At 46.8% G+C, this 27,591-nt stretch overlaps 1 protein-coding gene across 3 annotated transcripts in view; it reads right to left on the reverse strand.

Annotated features, from left to right (window-relative positions):
• Positions 1-642: 642 nt before the first annotated feature.
• Positions 643-27,591, reverse strand: part of NEDD1 (NEDD1 gamma-tubulin ring complex targeting factor) — a 353,825-nt gene continuing 326,876 nt past the window's right edge. For all 3 annotated transcript variants that reach the window (XM_063927743.1, XM_063927744.1, XM_063927745.1), the window contains exons 14-15: positions 8,891-8,957; positions 643-836 (exon numbers count right to left, since the gene is read on the reverse strand). In XM_063927743.1, the coding sequence (XP_063783813.1) occupies positions 732-836; positions 8,891-8,957 (172 nt within the window). In that variant the 3' untranslated portion in view covers positions 643-731. The remainder of the gene's footprint in view (positions 837-8,890; positions 8,958-27,591) is intronic.

Consider the following 27,591-nt stretch of genomic DNA (forward strand, 5'->3'; position numbering starts at 1 on the left):
AACACATTTATTTTCACACATTTTGGTTACTGGAGCTAAAATAAACAAAATAGTATTGAGAAGGCTTTTTAAATTTCCAATAACAAGTTTCACATTAGAAAACAAAACATATGCACAATTATGTTAATAAGTCTGGGATTTAATTATATTTTTCAATAATATCTAAATAAATACAAAGCTATGTTAAAATGCCTGTACACTGATATTTGATTGATTTTTTTTATTATTAAAATCAAGGCATGTTCTTAACTGTATTAAGGACACTTAACACAAAAAAAGAAGAAAAAAAAGCTATTATAAATATTAACTATACCGCATAGAAAAGCAGGCACTTAGGTATGCATGTAAACTGTCACCCTGACACCGGGGTAGATCTCAAAAAACAAAGTTACTTATTAATTTACAGTACATACAACTTCCAATTCATCTATATAAAATACCACACTGAGGAAAAATGTTTATGTCCTTAAACACGATCATTATGAAATCCAGGTTTAACACGAGTCTGCTTCCACTGTTCCATAGTGCCAAGTTGTCAGTTCTTTGCAACATCACTTTTAAAAAGTTGTACAAGTGCAAATGAACACTTCACAGAAGTTGAAGATTCCAAAGCAGTTAATTATGCAACTAGGATTACATCCATATGAGAAAGCAGTGTTTATTAATATTCAAAACAATGGTGAAAAGCCCCTATAAAAATATCCCTTTTATATTACAAAACTTATATTCTTTTAAAAGTGAGCACGTAACCTTTTATTCTCTTCACGCAGTTTTTCAATCTCTGCAACTAAATTTTCATTTACAGAGTATCTTTCGAGTAACATCTGAATTTCACTCTGAAAGAGAAACGCAAATTATTTAAGTATAGACACATACATTCTATGTAAAATAAAGATAGTAAGGAAAAACAAATGTATTATTTATATACACACAGCTTTCTGAGCATACAACTATGCACACTGTTAATTTAAATGTAAATAAAACCAGGGACCAGTTATATACATACCGTATATACTCGAGTATAAGCCGACTTTTCCAGCACATTTTTCTATGCTGAAAAAGCCCCCCTCGGCTTATACTCGAGTCAGCACCCCGCAGCTCCACGGCTGCAGCAGACGCCGTGGGCTGTGTTGGCGTCCGCTGCAGCCGGCTCCAGGGACAGACACTAGAGGTCATTATTGACCTCTAGTGTCTGTGCGGCGCTGCTATGGGAGAGACGTCATGGCGTCTCTCCCATAGAGAGGAGCAGGCGGCCTGACGGACGGAGCAGCAGCAGAAGCAGCGGTCGGGAAGCAGGAGCGGGGCAGTGGCAAGTATTGTTTTTATTATTTTGTATGTGTGTGTGTGTTTGTTATCGGCGACAGGCGGCAAAGAAAGAGGGGACACAACTACTGGGGGCAAAGAAAGAGGGGGCACAACTACTGGGGGCAAAGAAAAAGGGGCACAACTACTGGGGGCAAAGAAAGAGGGGGCACAACTACTGGGGGCAAAGCAACAGGGGGCATGTTTTTATCTGGCACTGTGGGGGGATATCGGTCACTGGGGGTATATGTGGCACTGGGGGCACAGCCCTAGCAACAAGCATTACCCCCTGGAAACAAGCATAACACCTACCGCATGAAACTCCTCCTGGCAACGAGCATGACACCCTGAGCATGAAAACCCCTGGCACCGTGCATTTCCCACCCTAGGCTTATACTCGAGTCAATAATTTTTCCCAGTTTTTTGTGGTATAATTAGGTGCCTCGGCTTATATTCGGGTCGACTTTTACTCGAGTATATACAGTATTTCTTTTACAAAAAAACCTACCGGTAAATCATTTTCTCCTAGTCCGTAGAGGATGCTGGGGACTCCGTAAGGACCATGGGGTATAGACACTGTAAAGCTTTAGAATGGGTGTTCACTGGCTCCTCCCTCTATGCCCCTCCTCCAGACCTCAGTTAGAGAACTGTGCCCAGAGGAGACGGACAGTACGAGGAAAGGATTTTGGTTATCTAACGGCAAGATACATGCCAGACCACACCATCCACACCGTATAACCTGGAATATACGCAACCAGTTAACAATTCTAGTGAAAAAAACTTTATGAGCCCCACTCCTGCGCAACAAGCAGCCTGTGTGATACAATTGATGAAGAGTGTCACCAACACTCCTAAAACAAAACACAATGTACAACAATTTCACCAATCTTGTATCCCTCGGCGCTAGAGAACTCTGATGAATGAGATTTCTTATCCCATAGAAGTGTTCACTTTGTCCTGTGTATTTCCTTTAAGGAAGAAAAAACACATCATAGGGCAGAACTGTTTGTTCTCAAAGGACCAAATATTCAATATTAAGATGGACTCCTACCATATGTGCTGGTCTACAGTAAAAGTAGACAAATAAACAGATTTATTGAGAGGGTATTCCCACCATGGATTGGTAGCCGCGTATCCTCAAAAACAATAAAAACACATCATAGGGCAATCAACTTCCAATATATGGGCATCAACAGTGTTATGATGGACTCCTACCCTATATATTGGTCTACCGTCCAAGTAGACAAATGTGCAGTTGTATTTAGATGGTTTTCCCCACCATAGATGGGTTGGACGAGTCCTCAACTCTGCTCTATCCACATGGAAAATGAGATAGGGGCTCTTATGAGACAATGCCGCCAATTCGGACACCCGCCTTGCAGATGCCAAGGCCAACAACATGACCACCTTCCAAGTGAGAAATTTTAACTCAACAGTTTGAAGAGGCTCAAACCAGTGAGATTTTAGGAACTGTAACACCACGTTAAGGTCCCATGGTGCTACTGGGGGCACAAAAGGAGGCTGGATGTGCAGCACTCCCTTTACAAAAGTCTGGACTTCTGGGAGAGAAGCCAATTCTTTCTGGAAGAATATAGAAAGGGCCGAAATCTGTACCTTAATGGAGCCTAACTTTAGGCCCATATCCACTCCAGTCTGTGGAAAATGGCGAAACCGGCCCAAGTGGAAGTCTTCCGTAGGAGCATTCTTGGCTTCACACCAAGAAACATACTTCCTCCAGATACGGTGATAATGTTTCGCCGTCACCTCCTTCCTAGCCTTTATCAGAGTAGGGATGACTTCTTCCCAGCTAGGATTTGGTGTTCAACCGCCATGCCGTCAAACGTAACCGCGGTAAGTCTTGGAACACGCAGGGCCCCTGCTGCAACAGGTCCTCCCTGAGAGGAAGAGGCCATGGATCTTCTGTGAGCAGCTCCTGAAGATCTGAATACCAGGCCCTTCGAGGTCAATCTGGAACAATGAGTATTGTCTGCACTCTTTTTCGTCTTATGATTCTCAGTATCTTTGAGATGAGAGGAAGAGGAGGGAACACATAGACCGACTGAAACATCCATGGTGTCACGAGAGCGTCCACCGCTACTGCCTGAGAGTCCCTTGACCTGGCACAATACCTCCGAAGCTTCTTGTTGAGGCGTGACGCCATCATGTCTATTTGAGGAAGTCCCCAAAGACTTGTTATCTCTGCAAAAACTTCTTGATGAAGTCCCCACTCTCCTGGATGGAGATCGTGTCTGCTGAGGAAGTCTTCTTCCCAGTTGTCCACTCCCGGAATGAGTAACGCTGACAGAGCGCTTACGTGATTTTCTGCCCAGCGCAGAATCCTGGTGGCTTCCGCCATTGCCACTCTGCTCCTTGTCCCGGCTTGGCGGTTTACATGAGCCACGGCTGTGACGTTGTCTGATTGAATCAGAACCGGTAGGTCGAAGAATATTTTCCGCTTGTCGTAGGCCGTTGTATATGGCCCTCAATTCCAGTATGTTGATGTGTAGACAAGACTCCTGGCTTGACCACAGTCCCTGAAAATTTACTTCCTTGTGTGACTGCTCCCCATCCTCGGAGGCTCGTGTCCGTGGTCACCAGAACCCAGTCCTGAATGCCGAACCTGCGACCCTCTAGAAGGTGAGCACTCTGGAGCCACCACAGGAGAGACACCCTGGCCCTGGGGGACAGAGTTATTTTCAGATGTATTTGAAGGTGGGACCCGGACCACTTGTCCAGAAGGTCCCACTGAAACGTCCTCGCCTGAAACCTACCGAAGGGGATGGCCTCGTAGGTCGCCACCATTTTCCCCAGTACTCGAGTGCATTGATGGACTGACACTCTTTTCGGTATAACAGGTCTCTTACCATGTTCTGGAGTTCCTGGGCTTTTTCCCTCGGGAGAAAAACCCTCTTTCGTTCTGTGTCCAGAATCATGCCTAAGAAAGACAGCCGAGTCGTTGGAACCAACTGCGACTTTGGTAGATTTAGAATCCATCCATGTTGCTGTAGCACTCCCAGGGAGAGCGACACGCTTTTCTGCAACTGTTCCTTTGATCTCGCTTTTATCAGGAGATCGTCCAAGTACGGGATAATTGTGACTCCTTGCCTGCGTGGGAGCACCATCATTTCCGCCATTACCTTGGTGAACACCATCGGGGCCGTGGAAAGCCCAAACGGCAACGTCTGAAACTGGTAATGACAGTCCTGTACAGCGAATCTCAGGTATGCCTGATGAGGAAGATATATGGGGACGTGAAGGTATGCATCCTTTATGTCTAATGACACCATAAAATCCCCCCCTTCCAGGCTGGAGATGACTGCCCTGAGCAATTCCATCTTGAACTTGAACCTTTTTAAGAACAGGTTCAGGGATTTTAGATTTAGAATGAGTCTGACCGAGCCATCCGGTTTCGGGACCACAAATAGGGTTGAATAGTACCCTTTCCCCTGTTGTGTTAGGGGAACCTTGATAATCACTTGCTGTTGACACAGCTTTTGAATTGCAGCTAAAATTATCTCCCTCTCTGGGGGAGAAGCTGGTAAAGCCAATTTGAAGAATCGACGAGGAGGCACGTCTTCGAATTCCAGCTTGTAGCCCTGGGATACAATTTCCATTGCCCAAGGATCCACGTCCGACTGAACCCAGACGTGGCTGAAGAGTCGAAGACGTGCCCCCACCGGTACGGACTACCTCAGTGGAGCCCCAGCGTCATGCGGTGGATTTAGTAGAAGCTGGGGAGGACTTCTGTTCCTGGGAACTGGCCGTAGCAGGCATTCTTTTCCCTCTACCCTTACCTCTGGCGAGGAAGGAAGAGCCCCGACCTCTTCTGGACTTATGCGACCGAAAGGACTGCATCTGATACTGTGGAGTTTTCTTTTGCTGTGGGGGAACATAAGGGAAAAAGGTAGATTTACCCGCGGTAGTTGTGGAAACTAGGTCCGCGAGACCTTCCCCAAATAAAACCTCAACCGTGTAAGGCAAAACTTCCATATGCCTCTTTGAGTCGGCATCACCCGTCCATTGGCGGGTCCACAGTGCTCGCCTAGCCGAGACCGCCATCGCGTTGGCCCTTGAACCTAGAAGTGTGACGTCTCTCTGAGCGTCTCTCATATATAAGACTGCGTCTTTGATGTGACCTAAGGTCAACAAAATGGTATCCCTATCTAGGGTATCAATATCAGCTGACAAGGTATCTGTCCAAGCTGCTACCGCGCTACAGACCCACGCCGATGCTATAGACAATCTGAGTAAAGCACCAGTATGTGTATAAATTGATTTTAAAGTCGTTTCCAGTCTGCGATCAGCAGGATCTTTGAGAGCTGCCGTGTCTGGGGACGGTAGCGCCACCTTTTTGGATAAGCGCGTCAAAGCTTTGTCCACCCTGGGCGAGGATTCCCACCGTACCCTGTCCTGTGCCGGGAAAGGATACGCCATAAGAACTCTTTTGGGAATCTGCAGTTTTTTGTCTGGAGTTTCCCAAGCTTTTTCAAATAACGCGTTCAGCTCATGAGATGGGGGAAATGTTACCTCAGGTTTCTTTTCCTTAAACATGTGTACCCTCGTGTCAGGGAAAGAGGGGTCATCTGTGATATGCAAAACATCTTTTATTGCAATAATCATATAATGAATACTTTTGGCCACCCTTGGGTGTAGCCTTGCATCATCGTAGTCGACACTGGAGTCAGAATCCGTGTCGGTATCAGTGTCTGCTATGTGGGATAGGGGACGTTTTTGAGACCCTGAAGGGCCCTGTGACACCGTCAAAGCCATTTACTGACTCCCCGTATTATCCCTGGACTCTGCTTTGTCCAATCTCTTATGTAACAAGGTCACATTTGCATTTAAAACATTCCACATGTCCAACCAATCAGGTGTCTGCGTTGCCGACGGAGACACCACAATCATCTGCTCCAGCTCCTCTCTAGAAGAGCCTTCCGCCTCAGACATGCCGACACAGGCGTACTGACACCCCCCACACACACAGGGATTGTATATATATATATATATATATATATATATATATATATATATATATTAGAGAGACAGTTCCCCAAATAAGGCCCTTTGGAGAGACAGAGAGAGAGTATGCCAGCACACACCCAGCGCCAATAACACTGGAAACAAAATTCCCAGATAAACAGCGCTTTATATAATCATATAGATAAATCTATACACTCACTGCGCCTTACAAGTGCCTCCCCCCCCCCCTCTTTTTGCCCTCTGTCACCGTGTTCAGCAGGGGAGAGTCCGGGGAGCCAGCTTCTGCAGTGTGCTGTGGAGAAAATGGCGCTGGTTAGTGCTGTGAGATCAAGCTCCGCCCCCTCAGCGGCGGGCTTCGGTCCCGCTCAAATTTATTTATACTGGCGGGAGATTATAAACTATACTGCCTCCGCAGCCTATATATTCATATGAGCCAGTCCTAGAGGTTTATTGCTGCCAAGGGCGCCCCCCCTGCGCCCTGCACCCATCAGTGACTGCAGTGTGTGTAGTGTGTGGGAGCAATGGCGCGCAGCGTTACCTCATAGAAGATCTGAAGTCTTCTGCCGCCTTTGAAGTCTTCTTTCTTCTTATACTCACCCGGCTTCTCTCTCGGCTCTGCGAGGAGGACGGCGGTGCGGCTCCGGGACAAACGGCGAGGGTGAGACCTGCATTCCGACTCCCTCTGAAGCTAATGGTGTCCAGGAGCCTAAGAAGCAGAGCCTATCATTTAAGTAGGTCTGCTTCTCTCTCCTCAGTCCCACGATGCAGGGAGCCTGTTGCCAGCAGTGCTCCCAGAAAATAAAAAACCTAACAAAATTCTTTTTCAGAGAAACTCAGGAGAGCTCCCCTGTAATGCACCCAGTCAACTCTGAGCACAGGATCTAACTGAGGTCTGGAGGAGGGGCATAGAGGGAGGAGCCAGTGCACCCCCATTCTAAAGTTCTTTATAGTGCTCATGTCTCCTGCGGAGCCCGTCTATACCCCATGGTCCTTACGGAGTCCCCATCATCCTCTAGGACGTAAGAGAAAATGTGTTTATATCTAATTAATTTTACCTAATACAGATGTGTCCTCATATATCTTTGCTGCAGTCGTGCCAAACAGCTCTTCTTGGCACGCCAGATCCCGTGAGATTCTGCTAGCGTTGGGCATCTTTTGTGCCGAAAATGCATCTTACACACAATGCGATACAACTAAGACCCACCAGGAGACTGTGCCAATTAATTTGATAAATGACACTTGTATATCTGTGTGCAACTGAGTCTCATAATCTGTATACAAAAAGCTACAATGCAGCGACTGTTTTCCACAAAAAGTTCTGTTGTGCAGTCTATACAGACTCAGTCGCACACAGATATTAAATTAATCGGGATGTAGTCAGGGGACCACCGGTCACATTACCGACACCTACATCCCGCACCCCCCTAATCCAAACTCCCATAGAGTGGGAATAGAACCTGAACCGAGACCACACGGGGACTCGATGCGCTCACCCCATCTGCCGGCATTCTGGCGTTGGGATACTGAATGCTGGGATCCCGGCCGCCAGTAACCCATACCTAACCCAATTAATCAGCACAGTCTCTTGTTGTTTCCTAGATGCATTGTGTTGTAATTTCAGAAAAAAATTTGCCCAAAAAAATTTAATAAAAAAAACACACCCAATGCCAGCGGAGTTGCACGTTACCAGTCAGCTCACTCCCGCCAAGTATCTTGCACTGGGTTGCGTATTGATGCTAGATATATGAGAATACAGCTGTAATTAGCTGATCTATGTGCTGCATACTTGCGTTGCTTTCTTACGCAGCTACAGTATTAACAGAAATGATTAAACAGGTTTACATATAAGGCATGTACAGTATTTATACGGTTTCAACTTCATACTCATTTCACGTTCTTCCTCATGCAAAATAATTGACTCCTGAGGTGAAAACAAACTATTTTAAATTCTTGCAATTTTATACAAATGTTTGACAATATACCTTTATCTCTCCTAGTTGCGTGTTAGAATGGTATCTATTCAGAATAAGTCTTCCAAATTCAGACAAGGCACAGTGCACACCTGCAACAACTCGTATAACCTGCTGCTGCTCCTAGGATTCTCATTGCAATATACTGCCATACAACTATTTCTGATTTTACAAGCTCTGCATTGCACCATGGTATCCTAGCACTGCCTCCTTGTCTTATTACATACTGTGAAATGAACCTTCCTTTTAGCAGCACAGGTCATTAAAATAATATTAACTACAAGTTACTTGTATGGCAATGTTATACAATTTCTTAAGTGCTTTTTTTCACAGTTCTTCTTTTATTAAGTTTTATTACAACAATTCTTTCCCCACCAAGTGCTGAGGCAGCATGTCATTAGTGTTGCTTCCACTAGAACATTTAAATATTTCTTGTAACTGCAGTATACAAAACTCTTGTGTTGCTTTCATCAACACTGCACAAATAGATCAATGCATCAATGTATTTAACCAATCTACCAAAACAGCTTATTAAACAATACTTCCAATTTCTCAGACAACGGTTTAGAAATATTTTTGAGTAAACCAATATACATATCTCCATGTAAATTGAAACCTCGCTTTTTCATTATACATACCGATTGTATGTGAAACTGTTTTATCATCTCCACTTGTAAATTGACTATATCTCTGTGACAGGCTTCGCTAGAAAGAAGGGGAAAAAAATAATAAACAAGATGATCTAAACTTCACTTTGATATTTATTTTAAGTATAGAGACAAAAGGGGTATTTCACTCAAGAACTGATATTTTGCTATGCTTTTATCATGGCTTTGTATCAAACAGTGTCTCTTATTTTTTGTTGACCTGGGACAAAACAACTTTATTTTCAGGATAAACTGTATACAATATAAAGAATGCACAGCTGTTGTGTTAAGGGTAACAAGAAATGATGTACTAAGGCCCAGATTTATCAAGTCTTGGAGAGTGATAAATTGCATGGTGAAAAAGTACTGTACCAACACTATACAAACATCTAAAGCACGGAGGTGAGATTGTATGAATTCATTCTAAATATATATTACCATGAAAAATGGTTCAATTGCAAACGACCTTAGAAACCTTTCTGTGAAGGTTTCAAATGGAAATCAAAATTGTAAAAGGAAAAAAAAAAAGGAAAAGGAACCTTTTTTTCCTTTTATAATTTTGATAACGTACCAACCATTCAGCTCCTGTCATTATTCAAACACAGCCTGTAACATGGCAGTTAGGAGCTGATTGGATGGTACTTTATCACAGCGCAATTTATTACTCTCCAAGGCTTGATAAATCTGGGTCTAAGTGTGTATTTATACTACAATAAGATAAAGTCCTCGGAGGGTGGACACACTACCACATTTCACCACGTAACGGACAATTTTTCCCTTCAAAACCATTCATAAAATTAGCATTTTTTATTTTTTTAATTAACCTAGTATCAAAAGTAGTTTTTCATCTGCTGAACGTATCTCCTCATCAAAACCTGGTGGAAACAGTGGGGAGGCGTGGTCGAAAGTGATCCGACAATGCCAGTTAAGTGGTTAAATCAACAGCTGTCAGCAGGATTGAAGTAATAATACGTCCACAAACATCTAGCGTCCTGGCACTTTAAACAGCCACTCCATGCCGTGACTTGGTAGCGGCAAATATCTTTTTGTGCAACTTTTTCCTTTAAAATGCATCTTGTTCTCAAAACAATGTGAATAGGAAGCACATGAAGTGGCATGCCTATATCCTGTGCGCAACTGTGGCTGTATCGGCATTCAAATGCTATGCTACAGTGCTTTCCTAGAAAACACGAACGTAGGATTTTGTGCAGTCACACACAGAATATAGGCATGCTGCATATCATTTTAATCAGCAGAGTCTGCTTGTGTGTCTTTTGAACATAGCAATGTAAATAAGATCCATTTTTGGCAAAAAAAAAAGCCTGACGCTAACGGAGTTGCACTCACACCAGGCATCTCCCGTTGCGTGGCGTACTGAGGCAAGATGTATCAGGATACATCTGTATGAGAGGTTGCTCAGAGCAGCAAGATTATTTTTCTTTCTAAAGCTGGGTACACATCTATATAATGATCGGCCCGTTCGCACGATAAAGGGACAATGATTATATAGGTGTGTATGCAGTGCTGATGCAGGAGCAATAGCCGATGTATGGTTTATAATGCTCCTGCAATGACCGGGATCAGAAGTTCGCACCTTATGTGCAATTTAATATTTGGAGGATCGACTTCACAATCCCAGAGAAGCCTGAACTCTCACATACAATTCACATCACAATCGTATGTGTTTGTACGGGAATCAGGAGCAGGTCAAGGTAGGGACACACTGCTCTGCTGATCAGGAGTGTTAACCTGATCAGCAGATAATCGTACAATTGTGTACCCACCTTTATATGATTAGAAGACAAAAGTAAATACCAATTATTGTACACAATTACTTGCCTAATATTTGATACCCAATTATTTGGCGGCCATATAATACGATTAACATTAGCACCTTCTCTTACCATATTATTTCATAAAGACTAATGGGGCGGGGGGGGGGGTTACCATAGCATGGAGAGAGATAACATACTAACCAATAAGCTTCTGTCATTTTACAGGCTGGGTCTTAAAAATGACAGGATCTGATTGGTCGGTACTTTTCTCTCTCTAAACTTTGACAAATCTCCCCCTAAGTACTGTACATCGTTTCAATAGTGTTCAACTGTATATTTCATACAAAGTGAAACACTACATGACCCAAGTGTGACTGTGCAACAGATTTTGGTATCTAACAGTGTAGCTGTCTCAGCGCAAAGCAGAAAATCTATCAAAATGGCACTTTACAGTATGCTTAACATGCAGAAAATATGCTTAGTTTGCACATAATTATTACATACTGTTATGGAAATATATCAATCTGTAAGGTGTGCAGAAAAACTGCAGCATGAAGTTCTGCAATGGATGGGGAAACTAATGTATTGAATATTGAAAAGGTTTAATAATAACATATTAATTAGTTCTGCAATTTCAGTTGCAATATTGATTAAAGGAATTTACTACAATGAAATAAGTCGATGGAAGGGCTTAAGCTCAGTGTTTCACAGTCTTCAAGTTCTAACAGCTGGTTAGATATTTATCTGTTCAGAACAGCCCTCCTGAGTCCTAACAGCTCACAGCATTGGAACGGGTCACAGACTCCCACTGTCAGTCGCTTCTCTCCTCAAGAACTTTCAGACACAAACCCATCTGGTAGACTGTCTAATACAGTGCAAAACCAGGAGAGGGCTTTTTAGGTCATTGTCAGTAACTTAATGTAACGCTTCCATAAACAATTTATTTTTAAAAGTTTATGACAAAAGGCTTTTTAAAACGCATAATACAAATAAAATCATCAGTTACTGTAGAAAGAATAAAAGGTAATAAAGAATAAAATTAATGAAAACTTTGATTTTGGAAGTAATTTTCAGTACATTCCTTTAAACAAACTATGAGCATGTGTTAGTCTACAAATATTTTATCACTCATAAAAACGGTGGAATACACAGACTCCAAAAAGAGCAGTACCCACAGTGACTACACCATAAAACGTATAGTCCTCACATGGGTTTACTAGGAATAGATTCTGGACAAAATCTCATTTGCTTTGCTCAAACGGAGAAATATAGCACAACATGAAAGCATACAAATATAATACACGTGGCGTGTGGTTACTATTTTACAGGGGGAAAAAAAAAAATAAGATTTTACTTACCGATAAATCTATTTCTCATAGTCCGTAGTGGATGCTGGGACTCCGTAAGGACCATGGGGAACAGCGGCTCCGCAGGAGACAGGGCACAAGAATAAAAGCTTTAGGATCAGGTGGTGTGCACTGGCTCCTCCCCCTATGACCCTCCTCCAAGCCTCAGTTAGGATACTGTGCCCGGACGAGCGTACATAATAAGGAAGGATATTGAATCCCGGGTAAGACTCATACCAGCCACACCAATCACACCGTACAACTCGTGATCTGAACCCAGTTAACAGTATGATAACAACGAAGGAGCCTCTGAAAAGATGGCTCACAACAACAATAACCCGATTTTGTTAACAATAACTATGTACAAGTATTGCAGACAATCCGCACTTGGGATGGGCGCCCAGCATCCACTACGGACTATGAGAAATAGATTTATCGGTAAGTAAAATCTTATTTTCTCTGACGTCCTAGTGGATGCTGGGACTCCGTAAGGACCATGGGGATTATACCAAAGCTCCCAAACGGGCGGGAGAGTGCGGATGACTCTGCAGCACCGAATGAGAGAACTCCAGGTCCTCCTCAGCCAGGGTATCAAATTTGTAGAATTTAGCAAACGTGTTTGCCCCTGACCAAGTAGCTGCTCGGCAAAGTTGTAAAGCCGAGACCCCTCGGGCAGCCGCCCAAGATGAGCCCACTTTCCTTGTGGAATGGGCTTTTACCGATTTAGGCTGTGGCAGGCCTGCCACAGAATGTGCAAGTTGAATTGTACTACAAATCCAACGAGCAATAGTCTGCTTAGAAGCAGGAGCACCCAGCTTGTTGGGTGCATACAGGATAAACAGCGAGTCAGACTTTCTGACTCCAGCCGTCCTGGAAACATATATTTTCAGGGCCCTGACAACGTCAAGTAACTTGGAGTCCTCCAAGTCCCTAGTAGCCGCAGGCACCACAATAGGTTGGTTCATGTGAAAAGCAGAAACCACCTTAGGGAGAAATTGAGGACGAGTCCTCAATTCTGCCCTGTCAGAATGAAAAATTAAGTAAGGGCTTTTATATGATAAAGCCGCCAATTCTTACACACGCCTGGCTGAAGCCAGGGCTAACAGCATCGTCACCTTCCATGTGAGATATTTTAAGTCCACAGTGGTGAGTGGTTCAAACCAATGTGACTTAAGGAACCTCAAAACAACATTGAGATCCCAAGGTGCCACTGGAGGCACAAAAGGAGGTTGTATATGCAGTACCCCTTTTACAAATGTCTGAACTTCAGGTACTGAAGCCAGTTCTTTCTGGAAGAAAATCGACAGGGCCGAAATTTGAACCTTAATGGACCCTAATTTTAGGCCCATAGACAGTCCTGTTTGCAGGAAATGGAGGAAACGACCCAGTTGAAATTCCTCTGTAGGGGCCTTCTTGGCCTCACACCACGCAACATATTTTCGCCAAATGCGGTGATAATGTTTTGCGGTTACATCCTTCCTGGCTTTGACCAGGGTAGGGATGACTTCATCTGGAATGCCTTTTTCCTTCAGGATCCGGCGTTCAACCGCCATGCCGTCAAACGCAGCCGCGGTAAGTCTTGGAACAGACAAGGCCCCTGCTGGAGCAGGTCCTTTCTTAGAGGTAGAGGCCACGGGTCTTCCGTGAGCATCTCCTGAAGTTCCGGGTACCAAGTCCTTCTTGGCCAATCCGGAACCACGAGTATCGTTCTTACTCCTCTCCTTCTTATGATTCTCAGTACTTTTGGTATGAGAGGCAGAGGAGGGAACACATACACTGACTGGTACACCCACGGTGTCACCAGAGCGTCCACCGCTATTGCCTGAGGGTCCCTTGACCTGGCGCAATATCTGTCTAATTTTTTGTTTAGACGTGACGCCATCATGTCCACCTTTGGTTTTTCCCAACGGTTTACAATCAGGTGGAAGACTTCTGGGTGAAGTCCCCACTCTCCCGGGTGAAGGTCGTGTCTGCTGAGGAAGTCTGCTTCCCAGTTGTCCACTCCCGGAATGAACACTGCTGACAGAGCTATCACATGATTTTCCGCCCAGCGAAGAATCCTTGCAGCCTCTGCCATTGCCCTCCTGCTTCTCGTGCCGCCCTGTCTGTTTACGTGGGCGACTGACGTGATGTTGTCCGATTGGATCAATACCGCCTGACCCTGAAGCAGGGGTTTCGCTTGACTTAGGGCATTGTAAATGGCCCGTAGTTTCAGAATGTTTATATGAAGAGATGTTTCCATGCTTGACCACAAGCCCTGGAAGTTTTTTCCCTGTGTGACTGCTCCCCAGCCTCTCAGGCTTGCATCCGTGGTCACCAGGATCCAATCCTGAATGCCGAATCTGCGGCCCTCTAGAAGATGAGCACTCTGCAACAACCACAGGAGAGACACCCTTGTCTTTGGTGACAGGGTTATCCGCTGCTGCATCTGAAGATGCGAACCGGACCATTTGTCCAGTAGATCCCACTGAAACGTTCTTGCATGGAATCTTCCGAATGGAATTGCTTCGTAAGAAGCCACCATTTTTCCCAGGACCCTCGTGCACTGATGCACTGACACCTGGGCTGGTTTTAGGAGGTTCCTGACTAGCTCGGATAACTCCTTGGCCTTCTCCTCCGGGAGAAAAACCTTCTTCTGGACTGTGTCCAGAATCATTCCTAGGAACAGAAGACGTGTCGTTGGAATCAGCTGCGATTTTGGAATATTTAGGATCCACCCGTGCTGACGTAACACTATCTGAGATAGTGCTACTCCGACTTCTAACTGTTCCCTGGACCTTGCCCTTATCAGGAGATCGTCCAAGTAAGGGATAATTAATACGCCTTTTCTTCGAAGAATAATCATCATTTCGGCCATTACCTTGGTAAAGACCCGAGGTGCCGTGGACAACCCAAACGGCAGCGTCTGAAACTGATAATGACAGTCTTGTACTACAAACCTGAGATACCCTTGGTAAGAAGGGTAGATTGGGACGTGGAGATAAGCATCTTTGATGTCCAGAGACACCATATAGTCCCCTTCTTCCAGGTTCGCTATCACCGCTCTGAGTGATTCCATCTTGAATTTGAACCTTTTTATGTAAGTGTTCAAGGATTTCAGATTTAAAATTGGTCTCACCGAGCCGTCCGGCTTCGGTACCACAAACAGCGTGGAATAATACCCCTTTCCTTGTTGTAGGAGGGGTACCTTGATTATCACCTGCTGGGAATAGAGCTTGTGAATGGCTTCCAGAACTGCCTCCCTGTCGGAGGGAGACTTTGGCAGAGCAGACTTCAGGAACCGGCGAGGGGGAAACGCCTCGAATTCCAGTTTGTACCCCTGCGATACTACCTGTAGAATCCAGGGATCCACTTGCGAGTGAGCCCACTGCGCGTTGAAATTCTTGAGACGGGCCCCCACCAAGCCTGAGTCTGCTTGTAAAGCCCCAGCGTCATGCTGAAGACTTGGCAGAAGCAGGGGAAGGCTTCTGATCCTGGGAAGCGGCTGCATGGTGCAGTCTTTTTCCCCTTCCTCTGCCCCGGGGCAGAAAGGAATGGCCTTTTGCTCGCTTGTATTTATGGGAACGAAAGGACTGAGTTTGAATAGACGGTGTCTTTTTCTGTTGATGTGAAGTGCCCTGGGGTAAGAAGGTGGACTTTCCAGCCGTTGCCGTGGCCACCAGGTCCGAAAGACCAGCCCCAAATAACTCCTCCCCTTTATACGGCAATACTTCCATATGTCGTTTGGAATCCGCATCCCCTGACCACTGACGCGTCCATAACGTTCTTCTGGCAGAGATGGACATAGCACTTACTCTTGATGCCAGGGTGCAAATATCCCTCTGTGCATCACGCATATATAGTAATGCATCCTTCAAATGCTCTATAGTTAACAATATATTGTCCCTATCCAGGGTATCAATATTTTCAGTCAGGGAATCCGACCACGCGACTCCAGCACTGCACATCCAGGCTGAAGCGATTGCTGGTCGCAGTATAACACCAGTATGTGTGTATATACTTTTTAGGATATTTTCCAGCCTTCTATCAGCTGGTTCTTTGAGGGTGGCCGTATCAGGAGACGGTAACGCTACTTGTTTAGATAAACGTGTAAGCGCCTTATCTACCCTAGGGGGTGTTTCCCAACGTGTCCTAACCTCTGATGGGAAAGGATATAGTGCCAATAATTTATTAGAAATTAGCAGTTTTTTGTCGGGAGAAACCCACGCTTTATCACATTCAATTCATCTGACTCAGGAAAAACTATTGGTAGTTTTTTCACCCCCCACATAATACCCTTCTTAGTGGTATTTGTAGTGTCAGAAATGCTTAATTGTTTGAACACGATCATCCAGTCAGGTGTCGACTCCCTAGGGGGTGACATCACTAACGCAGGCAATTGCTCCGCCTCCACATCATTTTCCTCCTCATACATGTCGACACACACGTACCGACACACAGCACACACACCGGGAATGCTCTGATAGAGGACAGGACCCCACGAGCCCTTTGGAGAGACAGAGGGAGAGTCTGCCAGCACACACCCAGCGCTATATATATATACAGGGATAACCTTATATAAGTGTTATTCCCTTATAGCTGCTGTTTATATTGTCATTTGCTGCCAATAGTGCCCCCCCTTCTCTTTTTTACCCTGATTCTGAAGCAGGACTGCAGGGGAGAGTCAGGGAGCCGTCCTTCCAGCGGAACTGTGAGGGAAAATGGCGCTTGTGTGCTGAGGAGACGTCCTTATCTCCCGCTTTTTTGTGTAAAAATGGCAGGGGTTAAAATACATCCATATAGCCCAGGAGCTATATGTGACGTATTCTTTTGCCACCTAAGGTATTATCATTTATATTGCGTCTCAGGGCGCTCCCCCCCAAGCGCCCTGCACCCTCAGTGACCGGAGTGTGAAGTGTGCTGAGAGCAATGGCGCACAGCTGCGGTGCTGTGCGCTACCTTAGTCTGAAGACAGGATTGTCTTCTGCCGCCGATTTCACCGGACCTCTTCGTCTCTTCTGGCTCTGTAAGGGGGACGGCGGCGCGGCTCCGGTGACCCATCCAGGCTGTACCTGTGATCGTCCCTCTGGAGCTAATGTCCAGTAGCCTAAGAAGCCCAATCCACTCTGCACGCAGGTGAGTTCGCTTCTTCTCCCCTTAGTCCCACGATGCAGTGAGCCTGTTGCCAGCAGGACTCACTGAAAATAAAAAAACCTAAATTAAACTTTTATTCTAAGCAGCTCAGGAGAGCCACCTAGCCTGCACCCTTCTCGTTCGGGCACAAAAATCTAACTGAGGCTTGGAGGAGGGTCATAGGGGGAGGAGCCAGTGCACACCACCTGATCCTAAAGCTTTTATTCTTGTGCCCTGTCTCCTGCGGAGCCGCTGTTCCCCATGGTCCTTACGGAGTCCCAGCATCCACTAGGACGTCAGAGAAATAAGATTTTACTTACCGATAAATCTATTTCTCGTAGTCCGTAGTGGATGCTGGGGACTCCGTCAGGACCATGGGGATTAGCGGCTCCGCAGGAGACAGGGCACAAAAATAAAGCTTTAGGATCATGTGGTGTGCACTGGCTCCTCCCCCAAGCCTCAGTTAGGATACTGTGCCCGGACGAGCGTACACAATAAGGAAGGATTTTGAATCCCGGGTAAGACTCATACCAGCCACACCAATCACACCGTACAACTTGTGATCTGAACCCAGTTAACAGTATGACAAACGTAGGAGCCTCTGAACAGACGGCTCACAACAATAACAACCCGATTTTTTTGTAACAATAACTATGTACAAGTATTGCAGACAATCCGCACTTGGGATGGGCGCCCAGCATCCACTACGGACTACGAGAAATAGATTTATCGGTAAGTAAAATCTTATTTTCTCTGACGTCCTAGTGGATGCTGGGGACTCCGTCAGGACCATGGGGATTATACCAAAGCTCCCAAACGGGCGGGAGAGTGCGGATGACTCTGCAGCACCGAATGAGAGAACTCCAGGTCCTCTTTAGCCAGGGTATCAAATTTGTAGAATTTTACAAACGTGTTCTCCCCCGACCACGTAGCTGCTCGGCAGAGTTGTAATGCCGAGACCCCTCGGGCAGCCGCCCAGGATGAGCCCACCTTCCTTGTGGAATGGGCCTTGACAGATTTAGGCTGTGGCAGGCCTGCCACAGAATGAGCAAGTTGAATTGTGCTACAAATCCAACGAGCAATCGTCTGCTTAGAAGCAGGAGCACCCAGCTTGTTGGGTGCATACAGTATAAACAGCGAGTCAGATTTTCTGACTCCAGCCGTCCTTGAAATATATATTTTCAATGCCCTGACAACGTCCAGCAACTTGGAATCCTCCAAATCGCTAGTAGCCGCAGGCACCACAATAGGCTGGTTCAGGTGAAACGCTGACACCACCTTAGGCAGAAACTGAGGACGCGTCCGCAGTTCTGCCCTGTCCGAATGGAAAATCAGATATGGGCTTTTATACGATAAAGCCGCCAATTCTGACACTCTCCTGGCTGAAGCCAGGGCCAGTAGCATGGTTACTTTCCATGTAAGATATTTCAAATCCACCGATTTGAGTGGCTCAAACCAATGGGATTTGAGAAAATCCAAAACTACATTAAGGTCCCACGGAGCCACTGGGGGCACAACCGGGGGCTGTATATGTAGTACTCCTTTTACAAAAGTCTGGACTTCAGGAACTGAAGCCAATTCTTTCTGGAAGAAAATCGACAGGGCCGAAATTTGAACCTTAATGGACCCCAATTTGAGGCCCATAGACAATCCTGTTTGCAGGAAATGTAGGAATCGACCCAATTGAAATTCCTCCGTGGGGCCTTCCTGGCCTCACACCACGCAACATATTTTCTCCAAATGCGGTGATAATGTTGTGCAGTCACCTCCTTCCTGGCTTTTACCAGTGTAGGAATGACCTCTTCCGGAATGCCTTTTTCCCTTAGAATTCGGCGTTCAACCGCCATGCCGTCAAACGCAGCCGCGGTAAGTCTTGGAATAGACACGGTCCCTGCTGAAGCAGGTCCCGTCTTAGAGGTAGAGGCCACGGATCTTCCGTGAGCATCTCCTGAAGTTCCGGGTACCAAGTTCTTCTTGGCCAATCCGGAGCCACGAGTATCGTTCTTACTCCCCTTTGCCGTATAATTCTCAGTACTTTTGGTATGAGAGGCAGAGGAGGAAACACATACACTGACTGGAACACCCACGGTGTTACCAGAGCGTCCACAGCTATTGCCTGAGGGTCTCTTGACCTGGCGCAATACCTGTCCAGTTTTTTGTTGAGGCGAGACGCCATCATATCCACCTTTGGTTTTTCCCAACGGTTCACAATCATGTGGAAGACTTCTGGATGAAGTCCCCACTCTCCCGGGTGTAGATCGTGTCTGCTGAGGAAGTCTGCTTCCCAGTTGTCCACTCCCGGAATGAACACTGCTGACAGTGCTATCACATGATCTTCCGCCCAGCGAAGAATCCTTGCAGCTTCTGCCATTGCTCTCCTGCTTCTTGTGCCGCCCTGTCTGTTTACGTGGGCGACTGCCGTGATGTTGTCCGACTGGATCAACACCGGCTGACCCTGAAGCAGGGGTTTTGCCAGGCTTAGAGCATTGTAAATCGCTCTTAGCTCCAGTATATTTATGTGAAGAGACATCTCCAGGCTTGACCATACTCCCTGGAAGTTTCTTCCCTGTGTGACCGCTCCCCAGCCTCTCAGACTGGCATCCGTGGTCACCAGGACCCAAGTCCTGTATGCCGAATCTGCGGCCCTCTAACAGATGAGCACTCTGCAACCACCACAGAAGAGACACCCTTGTCCGTGGCGATAAGGTTATCCGCTGATGCATCTGCAGATGCGATCCGGACCATTTGTCCAGCAGATCCCACTGAAAAGTTCGTGCGTGGAATCTGCCGAATGGAATCGCTTCGTAAGAAGCCACCATCTTTCCCAGGACTCTTGTGCATTGATGCACAGACACTTTCCCTGGTTTTAGGAGGTTCCTGACAAGTTCGGATAACTCCCTGGCTTTCTCCTCCGGAAGAAACACCTTTTTCTGAACCGTGTCCAGAATCATTCCCAGGAACAGCAGACGTGTCGTCGGGGTCAATTGAGATTTTGGAAAATTCAGAATCCACCCGTGCTGTTGCAGCACTACTTGGGTTAGTGCTACTACGTCCCCCAGCTGTTCCCTGGACCTTGCCCTTATCAGGAGATCGTCCAAGTAAGGGATAATTAATACGCCTTTTCTTCGCAGAAGAAACATCATTTCGGCCATTACCTTGGTAAAGACCCGAGGTGCCGTGGACAATCCAAACGGCAGCGTCTGAAACTGATGATGACAGTTTTGCACCACGAACCTGAGGTACCCTTGATGTGAAGGGCAAATTGGGACATGCAGGTAAGCATCCTTGATGTCCATGGACACCATAAAGTCCCCTTCTTCCAGATTCGCTATCACTGCTCTGAGTGACTCCATCTTGAACTTGAATTTTTGTATGTACAGGTTCAAAGATTTCAGATTTAGAATAGGTCTTACCGAGCCGTCCGGCTTCGGTACCACAATAGTGTGGAATAATACCCCTTTCCCTGTTGTAGGAGGGGTACCTTGACTATCACCTGCTGAGAATACAGCTTGTGAATGGCTTCCAATACCGTCGCCCTGTCTGAGGGAGACGTTGGCAGAGCAGACTTTAGGAACCGGCGAGGGGGAGACTTCTCGAATTCCAACCTGTAACCCTGAGATACTATCTGCAGGATCCAGGGGTCCACCTGTGAGTGAGCCCACTGTGCGCTGAAATTCTTGAGTCGACCCCCCACCGCCCCTGAGTCCGCTTGTAAAGCCCCAACGTCATGCTGAGGGCTTTGCAGAAGCCGGGGGGGGCTTCTGCTCCTGGGAAGAAGCTGCTTGGTGCACTCTCTTACCCTTTCCTTTGCCTCGGGGCAAATATGACTGTCCTTTCGCCCGCTTGTTCCTATAGGAACGAAAGGACTGCGGCTGAAAAGACGGTGTCTTTTTCTGTTGGGAGGGGACCTGAGGTAAAAAGGTGGATTTCCCGGCTGTTGCCGTGGCCACCAAATCCGATAGACCGACCCCAAATAATTCCTCCCCCTTATACGGCAATACTTCCATATGCCGTTTGGAATCCGCATCACCTGACCATTGTCGCGTCCATAAACTTCTTCTGGCAGATATGGACATCGCACTTACTCTCGATGCCAGAGTGCAAATATCCCTCTGAGCATCTCGCATATAAAGAAAAGCATCCTTTAATTGCTCTAAAGTCAATAAAATACTGTCCCTATCTAGGGTATCAATATTTTCAGTCAGGGAATCCGACCAAACCACCCCAGCACTGCACATCCATGCAGAGGCGATGGCTGGTCGCAGTATAACACCAGTATGAGTGTATATACTTTTCAGGGTAGTTTCCAGCCTACTATCCGCTGGATCCTTGAGGGCGGCCGTTTCAGGAGACGGTAACGCCACTTGTTTTGATAAGCGTGTGAGCGCCTTATCCACCCTAGGGGGTGTTTCCCAGCGCGCCCTAACCTCTGGCGGGAAAGGATATAATGCCAATAACTTCTTTGAAATTAGCAGTTTTCTATCGGGGTTAACCCACGCTTCATCACACACTTCATTCAATTCGTCTGATTCAGGAAAAACTACAGGTAGTTTTTTTCAGACCCCACATAATACCCCTTTTTGTGGTACATGCAGTATCAGAGATATGCAAAGCCTCCTTCATTGCCGTGATCATATAACGTGTGGCCCTACTGGAAAATACGTTTGTTTCTTCACCGTCGACACTAGATTCGGTGTCCGTGTCTGTGTCGACCGACTGAGGTAAAGGGCGTTTTACAGCCCCTGATGGTGTCTGAGACGCCTGTACAGGTACTAACTGGTTTGCCGGCCGTCTCATGTCGTCAACTGATTTTTGTAATGTGCTGACATTATCACGTAATTCCATAAACAAAGCCATCCATTCCGGTGTCGACTCCCTAGGGGGTGACATCACCATTACCGGCAATTGCTCCGCCTCCACACCAACATCGTCCTCATACATGTCGACACACACGTACCGACACACAGCAGACACACAGGGAATGCTCTTATCGAAGACAGGACCCCACTAGCCCTTTGGGGAGACAGAGGGAGAGTTTGCCAGCACACACCCAAGCGCTATAAATATATAGGAACAACCCTATAGAAGTGTTGTCTCCCTTATAGCAGCTTAATATATCAAAAAACGCCAAAAAAGTGCCCCCCCCCTCTCTGTTTTCTGTAGTGCAGTGCAGGGGAGAGTCCTGGGAGCCTTCCTCGCAGCGGAGCTGAGCAGGAAAATGGCGCTGTGTGCTGAGGAGATAGGCCCCGCCCCCTATTTCGGCGGGCTCTTCTCCGGTGTTTGTGAGACCTGGCAGGGGTTAAATACATCCATATAGCCCAAGGGGCTATATGTGATGTATTTTTTAGCCAGAACAAGGTATTCTCATTGCTGCCCAGGGCGCCCCCCGCAGCGCCCTGCACCCTCCGTGACCGCTGGTGTGAAGTGTGTGACAACAATGGCGCACAGCTGCAGTGCTGTGCGCTACCTCATGAAGACTGAAAAGTCTTCTGCCGCCGGTTTCTGGACCTCTTCACTTTTCGGCATCTGCAAGGGGGTCGGCGGCGCGGCTCCGGGACCGGACTCCATGGCTGGGCCTGTGTTCGATCCCTCTGGAGCTAATGGTGTCCAGTAGCCTAAGAAGCCAATCCATCCTGCACGCAGGTGAGTTCACTTCTTCTCCCCTAAGTCCCTCGTTGCAGTGAGCCTGTTGCCAGCAGGACTCACTGTAAAATAAAAAACCTAAAAACTTTTTCTAAGCAGCTCTTTAGGAGAGCCACCTAGATTGCACCCTGCTCGGACGGGCACAAAAACCTAACTGAGGCTTGAAGGAGGGTCATAGGGGGAGGAGCCAGTGCACACCACATGATCCTAAAGCTTTATTTTTGTGCCCTGTCTCCTGCGGAGCCGCTAATCCCCATGGTCCTGACGGAGTCCCCAGCATCCACTAGGACGTCAGAGAAAAAAAGATTGTTTTAAAGAGTGACGCTCCACATGAATAAAAAGGAGACAGTCATAGGAGAGTGGCAGGAACTTAAGGAATGTTCTGTTTGGAGTGAAAATAAGATTTTAAACCTAAATAAATCTTTTTCTCCTAGTCCGTAGAGGATGCTGGGGACTCCGTAAGGACCATGGGGTATAGACGGGCTCCGCAGGAGACATGGGCACCTAAAAGAACTTTCTAGTATGGTGTGCACTGGCTCCTCCCTCTATGCCCCTCCTCCAGACCTCAGTTAGAGAACTGTGCCCAGAGGAGATGGACAACACGAGGAAAGGATTTTGTTAATCTAAGGGCAAGATTCATACCAGCCCACACCAATCATACCATATAACCTGGAATACACATAACCAGTTAACAGTATGAACAAACAACAGTACCGGTCCAAGACGGAGTCTAACTGTAACATTACCCTTATGTAAGCAATAACTATATACAAGCCTTGCAGATTTTCCGCACTGGGACGGGCGCCCAGCATCTTCTACGGACTAGGAGAAAAAGATGTACCGGTAGGTTTAAAATCTTATTTTCTCTTACGTCCTAGAGGATGCTGGGGACTCCGTAAGGACCATGGGGTTTATACCAAAGCTCCCAATCGGGCGGGAGAGTGCGGATGACTCTGCAGCACCGACTGAGCAAATGCTAGGTCCTCATCAGCCAGGGTATCAAACTTGTAGAATTTATCAAAAGTGTTTGACACCGACCAAGTTGCTGCTCGGCAAAGCTGTAATGCCGAGACGCCCCGGGCAGCCGCCCAAGAAGAGCCCACCTTCCTAGTGGAATGGGCCTTTACTGAATGCGGTAACGGCAATCCAGCCGTAACATAAGCCTGCTGAATCGTGTTACAGATCCAGCGAGCAATAGTCTGCTTCGAAGCAGGCGCGCCGATCTTGTTGGCAGCACACAGGACAAACAATGCATCTGTTTTCCTAATTCTAACAGTCCTGGCTACATAAATTTTTAAGGCCCTGACTACATCCAGGGACATGGAATCCTTCAAGTCACTCGTAGCCACAGGCACCACAATAGGTTGGTTCATATGAAATGAAGACACCACCTTGGGTAAAAATTGAGGACGAGTCCTCAATTAAGCTCTATCTACGTGAAAAATCCAGTAAGGGCTCTTGTAAGACAAGGCCGCCAATTCTGACACACGCCTCGCAGATGCCAAAGATAACAACATGACCACCTTCCGGGTGAGAAATTTCAACTCCACCGTTTTAAGGGGTTCAAACCAGTGTGATTTAAGGTACTGCAACACCACGTTCAGGTCCCATGGTGCCACCGAGGGCACAAAAGGAGGCTGGATGTGTAGTACTCCTTTTACAAACGTCTGGACTTCTGGGAGAGAAGCCAATTCCTTCTGAAAGAATATTGACAAGGCCGAAATCTGTACTTTAACAGAGCCTAACTTTAGGCCCATATCCACTCCTGTCTGTAGGAAGTGGAGAACACGACCCAGATGGAAATCTTCTGTAGGAGCATTCTTGGTTTCACACCAAGAGACATATTTCCGGAATACCCTTCTCCGCTAGGATCCGGCGTTCAACCGCCATGCCGTCAAACATAACCGCGGTAAGTCTTGGAACCTGCAGGGCCCCTGCTGTAACAGGTCTTCCCTTAGAGGAAGAGGCCAGGGATCTTCCGTGAGTATCTCCTGAAGATCTGAGTACCAGGTCCTTCGAGGCCAGTCTGGAACAATGAGTATTGTTTGTACTCTTTTTCGATTTATGATCCTCAACACTTTTGTGATGAGAGGAAGAGGAGGAAACACGTAGACCGACTGGAATACCCATGGTGTTACGAGAGCGTCTACTGCTATTGCCTGAGGGTCCCGGCACAATACCTCCGAAGCTTCTTGTTGAGGCGTGACGCCATCATGTCTATTTGAGGAACTCCCCAGAGATCCGATATCTCTGCAAAGACTTCTTGATGAAGTCCCCACTCTCCTGGATGGAGATCGTGTCTGCTGAGGAAGTCTGCTTCCCAGTTGTCCACTCCCGGAATGAAGACAGCGGACAGAGCGCTTACGTGATTTTCCGCCCAGCGAAGAATCCTGGTGGCTTCCGCCATCGCGACTCTGCTTCTTGTCCCGCCTTGGAGGTTCACATGAGCTACTGCTGTGACATTGTCTGATTGAATCAGAACCGGTAGGTTGCGAAGAAGAATCTCCGCTTGTCGAAGGCCATTGTATATGGCCCTTAGCTCCAACACGTTGATGTGTAGACAGGACTCCTGGTCTGACCATAGTCCCTGAAAATTTCTTCCTTGGGTGACTGCTCCCCATCCTCGGAGGCTCACGCCCGTGGTTACCAGGATCCAGTCCTGAATGCCGAACCTGCGACCCTCTAGAAGGTGAGCACTTTGCAGCCACCATAGAAGAGACACCCTGGCCCTGGGGGACAGTGTTTTTTTTAATGTAATTGTAGATGGGACCCGGACCATTTGTCCAGAAGATCCCATTGAAACGTCCTCGCATGGAACCTGCCGAAGGGAATGGCCTCGTAAGTTGCCACTATTTTCCCCAGAACCCGAGTGTATTTATGAGCGGACACTCTTTTCGGCTTCAGTAGTTCTCGGACCATGTTCTGGAGGTCCTGGACTTTTTCCAACGGGAGGAAAACTTTCTTTTGTTCCGTGTCCAGTATCATGCCAAGGAAGGCTAGTCGAGTTGTCGGAACCAACTGTGACTTTGGTAGATTGAGAATCCACCCATGTTGCTGAAGCACTCTCTGAGAGAGTGCCACGTTCTCCAGTAATTGCTCTCTTGATCTCGCTTTTATCAGGAGATCGTCCAAGTATGGGATAATTGTGACTCCTCGCTTGCGCATGATCACCATCATTTCCGCCATTATCTTGGTGAAAATCCTCGGGGCCGTGGACAGCCCAAACGGTAACGTCTGAAACTGGTAATGACAATCCTGTACCACGAATCTCAGGTACTCCTGATGAGAGGGATATATGGGGACATGAAGGTAAGCATCCTTTATGTCCAGTGACACCATAAAATCCCCCCCTTCCAGGCAGGCTATTACCGCTCGGAGCGATTCCATCTTGAATTTGAATCTTTTCAGGTACAGGTTCAGGGATTTTAGGTTTAAAATGGGCCTGACCAAACCATCCGGCTTCGGGACCACAAATAGGGTTGAATAATAGCCTTTTCTCTGTTGGCTCAGGGGAACCCTGATAATCACTCGCTGTTGACACAGCGTTTGAATTACAGCTAGCACTACTTCCCGCTCTGGAGTAGAAGCTGGTAAGGCCGACTTGAAAAATCGGCATGGGGGCACCTCTTCGAATTCCAGCTTGTAGCCCTGGGAGACTATTTCTATCACCCAAGGGTCCACGTCTGACTGAACCCAGACTTGGCTGAATAGTCGAAGGCGTGCCCTCACCTGAGCGGACTCCCACAGGGGAGCCCCAGCTTCATGCGGTGGACTTAGCGGAAGCAGGGGAGGACTTCCGCTCTTGGGAACCAGCCTCAGCAGGTGTCCTCTTGCCTCTACCCTTACCTCTGGCGAGGAAAGAGGAGCCCCGACCTCTTCTGGATCTATGCGACCGAAAGGACTGCATCTGATATTGTGGGGGTTTCTTTTGCTGTTGGGGAACAAAAGGTAAAAAGGTCGACTTACCCGCGGTAGCTGTAGAGATCAGGTCCGCGAGGCCGTCCCCAAACAATACATCACCTGTAAGGTAAAACCTCCATATGCCTTTTTGAGTCTGCATCCCCCATCCATTGGCGAATCCACAAGGCTCTTCTTGCCGAAATAGCAATAGCATTGGCTCTTGAACAGAGTAAACCAATGTCTCTTTGAGCGTCCCTCATATATTTGACTGCGTCCTTAATATGAACTAATGTTAACAAAATTGTATCCCTATCTAGGGTATCAAGGTCAGCTGACAGTGTATCTGTCCAAGCTGATACTGCACTACATACCCATGCCGACGCAATTGCCGGTCTAAGCAAAGTACCAGTATGAGTGTAGATAGACTTTAGTGTAGTCTCTTGCCTGCGGTCCGCAGGGTCCTTGAGGGCCGCTGTGTCAGGAGACGGTAGCACCACCTTCTTGGAAAGGCGTGTTAAGGCTGTGTCCACTGTGGGAGAGGATTCCCAACGTACCCTGTCCTGGGTAGGGAAAGGGTACGCCATAAGAACCCTTTTGGGAATCTGCAGTTTCTTATCTGGAGTTTCCCAAGCTTTTTCACATAACTCATTAATTTCATGGGAAAGTTTATAACCTGTTTCTTTCCCTTAAACATGTGTATCCTCGTGTCGGGCACCGAGGGCTCATCAGTGATATGTAACATCTTTTATTGCAATAATCATGCACTGAATACTTTTTGTCACCCTGGGGTGCAACCTTGCTTCATCATAGTCGACACTGGAATCAGAGTCCGTGTCGGTATCTGTGTCCCTTATTTGTGAGAATGGACGTTTCTGAGACCCCGACGGGTCCTGTGAGTCGGCACAATCTGTAGATT

The sequence above is a fragment of the Pseudophryne corroboree genome, chromosome 6 (genome assembly GCF_028390025.1).
Source record: "Pseudophryne corroboree isolate aPseCor3 chromosome 6, aPseCor3.hap2, whole genome shotgun sequence".
NCBI classification, from domain to species: domain Eukaryota; kingdom Metazoa; phylum Chordata; class Amphibia; order Anura; family Myobatrachidae; genus Pseudophryne; species Pseudophryne corroboree.